Genomic DNA, 9,247 nt, shown 5'->3' on the forward strand with positions numbered 1-9,247 from the left:
ACTATAATTCGTGTTGAAAAAGACAAGGTCTTAGTTAACTGCAAATCCCAGATGTGTACCTAAAAAAGGAGAGTTCCCAAAAAACCCTTTCAATGTTGCCTTGTACTGGTCAGAGAATGTCTGGAACACTGGTTCAAACCAGAGCTTCTCCTCTAGGAAGCCTTCTGAGTGTTGAGGTATATTCCAATAGTAGCTGTCTGTCTCTATACTTACCAGGTATTTATTGTAACTGCCTGTGCCCTTCCTACCTTCCAAATTCTGTGAGGGCAGGGACTGCACCTTTCCTATCCCCCAGTATACATTCCAGGCCGAATGAGCAAAAGCCATGACGATCCAGAACAATATTTAATGTGTAGCTGTGTTTCAGTTTGCCTTTACTTATTTCCCTTTTCCGATTGGTTTGTTTCACCAAACTGACATTGATAGATGTCTCTATTTTGTCTTACTTTATTTGATAGAATTAGATTTCCTTTTTTATCCTAATTGGCCTGAAACATAAAGTTTATTCATAGCTGAAGTGATGAGTATATTATGCCTGAATTATTTCCCTGGTTGTTTTCATGAAGGAAAGGTGAACCCTACCCAGTGTGAGGCTCTTACCATGGTTGCCGCCCAAGTCATGGGAAATCATGTTGCTGTTACCATTGGAGGCAGCAATGGACATTTTGAGTTGAATGTTTTCAAGCCAATGATGGTAAGCTTAAAATTAGATTTTAATGTTTTTGTCTTAGACGGCCAGTGGTCTTGGTTTTTATCTTTCATAAAGGTTTCCAGAAATTCCTCATTTGATGCTTGGATGATATAAGTAGCACTGGGAAATGGGTAATTAACCATATGTTATATTAGATTCAGCCTGGATATTTTAATAGGTTAACTTTTTGCTCAAGTAAATTGCTTTTTTTTAATAGGAAGAAACTTTCTGGAAATAGTTACATTCTTTATACCACCAACTCTTCCAAACAAAACAAATAACCCACTGCCCTCTAGGCCATTACACTCATGTTGCCCCTACAGGACATGCAGCAGAGTTCTGGGACTGTCACTCTTCATGGAAGTAGAAAGTATCATCTTTTACCACTCAGGGTTCTAAAAACACTGTTGTCAAATTGATTCCAAATCCTAGCAACCCCAAAGGGCAAGTAGAACTGCCAATTGATTATAGGCTCCTAGGCCCATAATCTGGACAGAAGCAGACTGCCACGTCTTTCTCTTATTGATGGGTTCAAACTGCCAATTTGTAGTTAGCAGCTGAGCACTTAACCACAGGCAAGTGGCTAGGCATGTTTATTTCTTTCGCTTAAGCCACCTTGAACTCTACATCTCACACTGTCTATTCTTCCTTCAAATTCTGCCTTTTTGAAAGAATAATCCGTATTCACTTCTATTCATGCTGTTTCACTATGTTCTGACTTCAGCCACCACCACTTATGCATGAATTTTCTCACAGTCATTACCTCCTAAATTTAATACATTTTCCACAATTCTTTTTTTTTTTTTAACATTTTATTGGGGGCTTGTACAACTCTTATCAAATCTACACATCCATCCATTGTGTCAAGCACATTTGTACATTTGTTGCCATCATCATTCTCAGAACATGTGCTTTTTCCTTGAGCCCTTGGTATCAGCTCCTCAATTTTTTCCCTTCCCTCCCTGCTCCCCCTCCCTCATGAGCCCTTGATAATTTATAAATTATTATTATTTGGTCATATCTTGCACTGTCCGGCATCTCCCTTTACCTACTTTTCTGTTGTCCATCCCTCAGGGAGGAGGTTATTTGTAGATCCTTGTCATAGGTTCCCCCTTTCCACCCTGCTCTCCCTCTACCTCCCGTTATCTCCACTCTCCCCATTGGTCCTTGAGGGATCATCTATCCTGGATTCCCTGTGATTCCACTTCCTATCTGTACCAGTGTACAGCCTCTGGTCTGCCCAGATTTGTAAGGTAGAATTGGGATCATGATAGTCGGGGAGTGGAGGAAGCATTTAGGAATTAGAGGAAAGTTGTATGGTATGTTTTACCATTGCTACTCTGCACCCTGACTGGCTCGTCTCCCATGACCCTTCTGTAAGGGGTTGTCCAGTTGTCTACAGATGGGTCTTGGGTCCCCAATCTGCACTCCCCCTCATTCCCAATGATTTGATTTTTTGTTCTTTGATGCCTGATAACTGATCCCTTCGACACCTCATGATCACACAGGCTGGTGTGCTTCTTCCATATGGCTTTGTTGCTTCTGAGTTAGTTGGCTATTTGTTTTGATAGCTGGGTACTATCAGCTTTCTTCACCACATTTGCTTATTCACCCATTTGCCTTCAGCGATCGTGTAGGGAAGTTGAGCATCATGGAATGCCAGTTTAATAAACAAAGTATTCTTGCATTGAGGGAGTACTTGAGTAGAGGCCTGATGTCCATCTGCTACCTTAATACTAAACTTATATACACATCGATCTATTTCCCCATTCTATATATAAATATATATATGTACATGCCTTTATTTAGACCTCTATATATACCCTTTGTCTCCAAGCTCTTTCATCTATTTCCTTTTACTTTCCTCTTGTCCCACTGTCATGCTCAGCCTTCATTTGGGTTTCAGTAATTCCTCTTGGTTACATTTCCCTTGATCATGCCTTACCAGGCCTCCTACACCTTCCTCACCACCGATTTGGATCACTTGTTCCCTTGCCCCTGGGTTAACACCACTTCCTTTCCCTCCACCTCCCCCTCTCCCCATGTCCCCCCAGAGCCGTCGGTCCTGTTGTTTTCTCCTCCAGATTGTTCATCCAGCCTATTTTATTTAGACACACCTGCGGATATAATAACATGCACAAAAACAAGACAGTGCAAAACAAAGCAAGAATAGAGAAGAAAACAACAAAAAGCCAATGACAAAACAACAACCACAACAAGGAAAGCTTGTAGTTAGTTCAAGGACTGTTTGTTGGCCTTTAGGAATGTTTTCCGGTAGAGTCTGATGGGTGCCTAGCCCTGGCCCCAAGTCTATTTTTGTTATTCCTTGGGGACTTCGTTGCTCTATTCCCCTTGCTGTTCTGTTGCATGCCCTTAGTGTTTTGCCTCTGTGTGGTTGGGTCAGATTGGATGGAATTCCCACACTGTGTCTCCAGTGTTGTCCCCTGTAGGGCTATGGGGTCAGTGAGGAATGTCGTGACTCATCGTGGGACTGGCCATATGGTCCATTGGCTCCTCTGAGCGGGAATATCGTCCTCACATTTCCCACAATTCTCTTACACCAGGTGCTGACTGTTCTCTTTTTAAACACTTTGTCTTTATGGAGATGAAACAAGGTGGCATCATCGTTCATGCAGTTTCTCCTCCTAGCAGTAGTGGCATCATTGCCATCATTTGAAGTTCTCTATTTGCATACAGCATTACAGATAAAATGTATTTGAGATTGTATCCAGTTGGTATGCTTGATGCTCCCTCTCGTGAAGGTATGGGTGCTGTAGCAAAGAGTGATGGAGAGACTAGTTGGTGCCTGGCTTCAGAAAGAATAGACTCTGGAGTCTTAAAGTCTTACCTTTAAACAAGCAACCATCTAAGTGAGGCACTTCCGCAGAGAAGAAGCACTAGCCTGTGTGATCCAAGGACTATAAATAATAAAATCTAAATCTGTAAATAAATAAAATGTAAATCCATAGAGACAAGAAATGGTATCGGAGCTTAAATTGGGAGCAACCGGTACGTAGAAGGCTATGGATGACAATGGAAGCCCGAAATCCATTTGCGTCTGGTGAATTCCCACTGGCCATAGTCAAGGGATGTGACTAGCCTTGCTATCAGACAGGAAGCATTGTAAAGTCAATCAGGGCAGACTCAATTAGGTTAAAATATAATATCATTTGATATCCCTTTTGACCCATTTAAAAGTTTAGGTTTTTTATATTTTCTGCATTCTTTTCTACTGATGTTTACTTTGTTATTGTTCCTTGTTTCTTTGTTTATTTTCTTGGGGGGGGGCGGAGTTGTATGATTTTCTGTATATGACCCAAAAAAGTTTTTAAAAAACACTGCCTTTACATCACAGGGTAGAAGTGCCCTTGTGAGTTTCTGAGGCTGTAATTTTACTAGAGTAGAAAGCCCCACCTTTCCCTCAGAACAGCTAGTGGTTTCAAGTTGCTAACCGCAGGGCGAGCAGCCCAACAGGTAACCACTATGCTACCAGGGCTCCTCCTATCAAATCATGGCTGTGTAAATCTATAGAGACAGTAACTGGATCAATGCTTTCTTAGTGGTATGGCGAGGGGTGTTTGTGGGAAATGAGATACTAACAAATGAATACAAGACAGAAGAAAATATTCTAAAATTGATTGTGGTGATGATTATACAACTCTTCTTAATACCATTGAACTATTAGATTGTATAATACATGAATTATATGCCAGTAAAAGTGTCAAAATAAGTAAAGCTAAATAAAACCATATATACCTGTTCTTTTCTTTCTTTTTTTTTTATACATACCTGTTCTAAATGAGTTGCAAATGTGTAAGGACACAGTTAGGATGGATCTCATTTATAATCGAGGGCTGCTTATATTTATTTAGGGACCATACATAATGTTTGCTAACATATATGACACTGTGAATAGAACATGTTATTGTCAAAACTATGAAACTTAGTAGGATTTTATTTCTTTTATAGATTAAAAATGTGTTACATTCAGCAAGGCTGCTCGGTGATGCTTCAGTTTCTTTCACAGAAAACTGTGTGGTAGGAATCCAGGCCAACACCGAAAGAATCAACAAGCTAATGAATGAGTCTTTAATGTTGGTAACAGCACTTAATCCTCATATAGGTAAGGTTTGGAGTAATATTATTATTGTTTTGAATAAAACATTTTAAAAGCTGAAAATTTTAAAATAGATTCCATAACACAATAGTCCTTTGGACAGCAAATGCCTCTTGGATGTTTAAGTAAAATCACTTAAAATTGTTTTTAAAGGTATATGTATTTATAATTTATATCATAGTTTAGTTCTAAAAAACTTATTTATACATTTTTTTAAAAGTCGTGGTGAATTCTTTATTGACACTCTCAGTTGGTAATATCACCAGGAAGCATTGGCTTATTAACAACTTGGAATGATTTTGTTTTCCTGCCTTCTGGGCTCTGCTCTCCTATACTTTGTTAACGTTGCTTTATTTAATTATGTGGCTTATGGGAAAAATAAGGAGAAGCACAAATATTTTCTAGAAACAAGCCTTTTCCAAAATGCTGTTTTATTATTTACAGTCGAGGAGTAGTTGAGTTGGGCTGCTCACTGTAAAGCCGGGAGTCCCAAACCACCACCGCTCCTGGGGAAAAGATGAAGCTTTTGACTCCAGGAAAGAGTTAGTCTCCGAAACCCCAGACACTTTGCCAGCCCTCTAGGGTTGTGATGAGTCAGCAGCAACTCAGTGGCAGTGAGTCCGGTTGTTGTTGTTTTTAAGTTAGAATCAAACCTATACGTTGGGATTGAAACTGACTAAATAGACTATTTGACTTTTCCTTACTGCCAACTGAGATTGTTGAAACATTCTTGGTTTTCTGTCTTAAAGCAAGTTTAAAATGTACTCATTTTTCATGATATAGTATTCCTGTCAACATTCTTTTAGAGTTCTGAATTTCCAAGACAGATTTTATATTTTTTTACTTCAGCTCAAGGTATTATTTCAGTTTTACAGAGTTAGAGCTGACTTGGCTTGCTTTGGATAGCTCTGAACGCAATATGATATCTGATCTTCAATGTAGTAATGAGATTGGTTATGATATTTTGATATATTTAAAATTACTTGTACATCAGCTCTAAGTAGAGGAAAAGGAGGTAAGCTTTAAGGCATCATAACATAATTCAATGACTGTCTTAAAGCCTAAGAAAGTCAAATAGTATATTTAATGGGAATCACTATAGTCAGTTTTCAATCCAAATATATAGAGAGCTGTGTAAAATATTTCATCAAATCTGCATTTTCCAAAACATTTGAATTAGCAGTAATTCCTAACGCCTGGGATTAATTTAATGTGATGTGAATAGACATATCAGAAACCCTCCAAAGATAAAATGGGGGAAACAACACCTTGTTGACTAAACATGAGTATCACCACCTTTCAAGCTGTGAAATATCTAATGTCCTTGTTGCTGATTGTTAATATTGCTTTTAGAATTTGAACTGATGTCCTCAGAAGAGCTGAATGTGATTAGCATTAATACTTTACAATATTGACCCTTAAATTTAATACAACAATTCTTTATAAAAGTTGTTCTGTCAAAAGTAAATGCCCTTTCAACATACTTACATTCACAAATTCAGTTAAGCAATACAATTAGATATATCCACAATTTGTTTTACAGATAGTTATTAACTACTTACTGAAGCATAACGTCTTGCTTGGTTGATTACAATTACACTGTGAACCTCTGATCTTTTATACAAATACACATCACACTAAAAATTTCTTACTTATAATCGTTTAATACCTGGGAAGAAGCTAGTATAGGAAGATAGTCAGGCTGGAGCTGACTGAAGAATATACGCAGCAGCTTCTCGGCACATCACTCCGCAGGACCTGACTGCTCTTCCTGTATTGCAAGATGATTCTTCATATTTCAGAGCCATTCAGTACCATGCATGCAATATAGCATCCAACTTGCTCATACTTCATTGGAGAGTTAATTGCTTTATTGCTAAATATGTTGTGTGACACAACACATATTTGTGCTACCCAGATGTACATTTTTAAGGAGCAACTGTGGCACAGTGATTAAAGTGTTCAGCTGCTAACTGAAAGGTTGGTGTTTCAAACTCACCAGCTGCTCCCCAGGCAAATAGTATAGCAGTCAACTACCATAAGGGAGAAAGATATACAGTCTTGGATACCCTAGGGAGCAGTTTACTCTATCCTACAATGAGTCAAAATTGACTAAATAGCTGTAAATTTGGTTCATAGTTTGGGTGCTACATTGTTTTTCTCTACCCCTTCCTCCCATGAAAATGTATGAGTTAATAGGCTATTTCAATTTAAGAAAAATATGCTGTAGAAAATGGGATTGGTTTATGTCTGATTTGTTTAGAAAAGTAAAGACTTTATTATATGTGAGAAGTGACTTTTATCAAGATAATCACTGTTAGCTAGTTTTAAGTTTTTAAAAAAATCACCTGAGAACTGCATTAAGTCAAATATCAAGTCAATAGTAATGATTTTCTTTTAGTTAGAAAGCCAGATTGTACTACAAACCCCATCTCGTTTTGTTTTGTTGCTTCAGGTTATGACAAGGCTGCAAAGATTGCTAAGACAGCACACAAAAATGGATCAACCTTAAAGGAAACTGCCATTGAACTTGGCTATCTCACTGCAGAGCAGTTTGATGAGTGGGTGAAGCCTACAGATATGCTGGGTCCAAAGTAATTTAAATGTATTTCAAATAAAAGCAATCTTGTTTGAAATAAAAAATAAGAAAAATTCTGCATTTTTCTTGTACAAAAATGGATAAACTTTTACAGAAATCCCTAATGAACTTGACTCTTCATAGCCGAGCATTTTGATCAGTATATAAAACCAATACATACTCAGTCTTACAGTGGCTTTTAAAAATCTAAAATAAATATTTATTTAAAAATTTAAAGGAATTTTTCTTTTATATTAATTTATATGCATTCTAAGGAGTTTTTCCTTTTCTAGTTAGGGTGTTATAAAAACTCCCTTATACTTGGAAGAGATATGTCAGTCAGCGTGCAGTATAGCACCAATAAAACACACAACTTTCCTCTAGTTCCTTAATGCTTCCTTCCCCGCACTATCATGACCTCATTTCTCCCTTACAAATCAGATTAGACCAGAACACACACACTGCTACTGATAAGAGCCCACAAACAGGGAATCCAGGTTAGATAAACCCCTCAGGGTCAATAATGAGAATAGAGATACTAGGAGGATAAGGAAAGGTAGGGGGAGATGGGAAATCATCAGAAGGATCAACATATAACCCCCTTCCAGGGGGTTGAACAACAGAGCAGGTGAAGGGCAACAGATGTAAGATATGAAAATCTTACATGGACGATGTAAGATATGAAAATAATAATCTATAACTTATCAAGAGTTCATGAGGGAGGGCAGGCAGGACAGGGAGTGGGGAAAATGAGTTGATACCAAAGACCCAAGCAGAACAAAAATGCTTTGAAAATGATGATGGCAGCATATGTACAAATGTGCTTGACACAATGGATTACTGGGTGGATTGTGATAAGAGATATAAGAACCCCTAATAAAAGTAATTTTTAAAAAATGCCCTCATACCTAAAAAAAGCACTTGCTATCTCATTACTAAATCTTGTTTATAATTAGTCATATTTTGGCCTTCTGATTTAGACTGTGTGTGAGAGAGAAATAGGTGAAAATTATGACACATATAACCTGTTTTTAACATAGTTTTCAGATACGATGCTTGTACCCTAAGCTTTAAACAAAAGCATATTTTCCCACAAGACTTTTGTTCAAAATATTTATTGGAAGAAGCCATAGAATTAAATAAATTGGATTGCTTAACAATGCCTGGACCCCAGCTATCAAACTGGCCTATTGTTTGGTCAACCTATAAATTGGTCAAACTGGCAACTGTTCTGGAGTTGTGGAACAACCTTCTATTGGGATGAATGTTTTACCTAAGCAGGCAGCTTCAATCTAAATGGGCTGTCATTTGAGGGCTGAACTAGAGACATAATACAGATAACAGGATATCAAGTTCCTTCCCTCAAATAATCTTTGCACAGCTGTCTGATGTGCCCTACCCTATCCATAGGTAGGATCTATTGTAGGATTTCTTAGAGGGGAGGCGACGAAGGTGATGTAAGTCAGGTAAAACTTGTGGGAGTGGAGCCTTCAGGACCTTCCTATGTTGATGGGACACAACTCAAGGTAAAGAGGACCAGCTGCAAAAAGCTAATAATTGGAACTTGGAATGTGCAAAGTATGGATTTAAGAAAATTTAAAGTGGTCAAAAACATGAAACGGAACACATGAAGATCAATATATCAGGCATACAATCAAGAGGAATGGTGTAGCATTCACTGTCAGAAAGCATCTTGATAAATCCATCATGAAGTACAATGCTTTTTATGATCAGTGTATATCCACCTTCAAGGAAAGCCAATTAATACAACTGTTATTCAAATTTATGCACCAACCACAAAAACTAGTGAAGGAGTTGAAGAATTCTACCAATTCCTTCAGTCAAAAATTGATCAAACGTC

At 37.9% G+C, this 9,247-nt stretch overlaps 1 protein-coding gene across 1 annotated transcript in view; it reads left to right on the forward strand.

Moving 5' to 3' along the window:
* The window catches only part of FH (fumarate hydratase), a 44,948-nt gene extending 37,325 nt beyond the window's left edge, over positions 1 to 7,623 (forward strand). The window contains exons 8-10 of the mRNA XM_045292781.1: positions 567 to 694; positions 4,661 to 4,814; positions 7,264 to 7,623. Of these exons, the coding sequence (XP_045148716.1) occupies positions 567 to 694; positions 4,661 to 4,814; positions 7,264 to 7,406 (425 nt within the window). The 3' untranslated portion in view covers positions 7,407 to 7,623. The remainder of the gene's footprint in view (positions 1 to 566; positions 695 to 4,660; positions 4,815 to 7,263) is intronic.
* Positions 7,624 to 9,247: the final 1,624 nt, after the last annotated feature.

The sequence above is a fragment of the Echinops telfairi genome, unplaced genomic scaffold (genome assembly GCF_000313985.2).
Source record: "Echinops telfairi isolate 266 unplaced genomic scaffold, ASM31398v2 ScPeMD7_655;HRSCAF=1070, whole genome shotgun sequence".
Classification (NCBI taxonomy): Eukaryota; Metazoa; Chordata; class Mammalia; order Afrosoricida; family Tenrecidae; genus Echinops; species Echinops telfairi.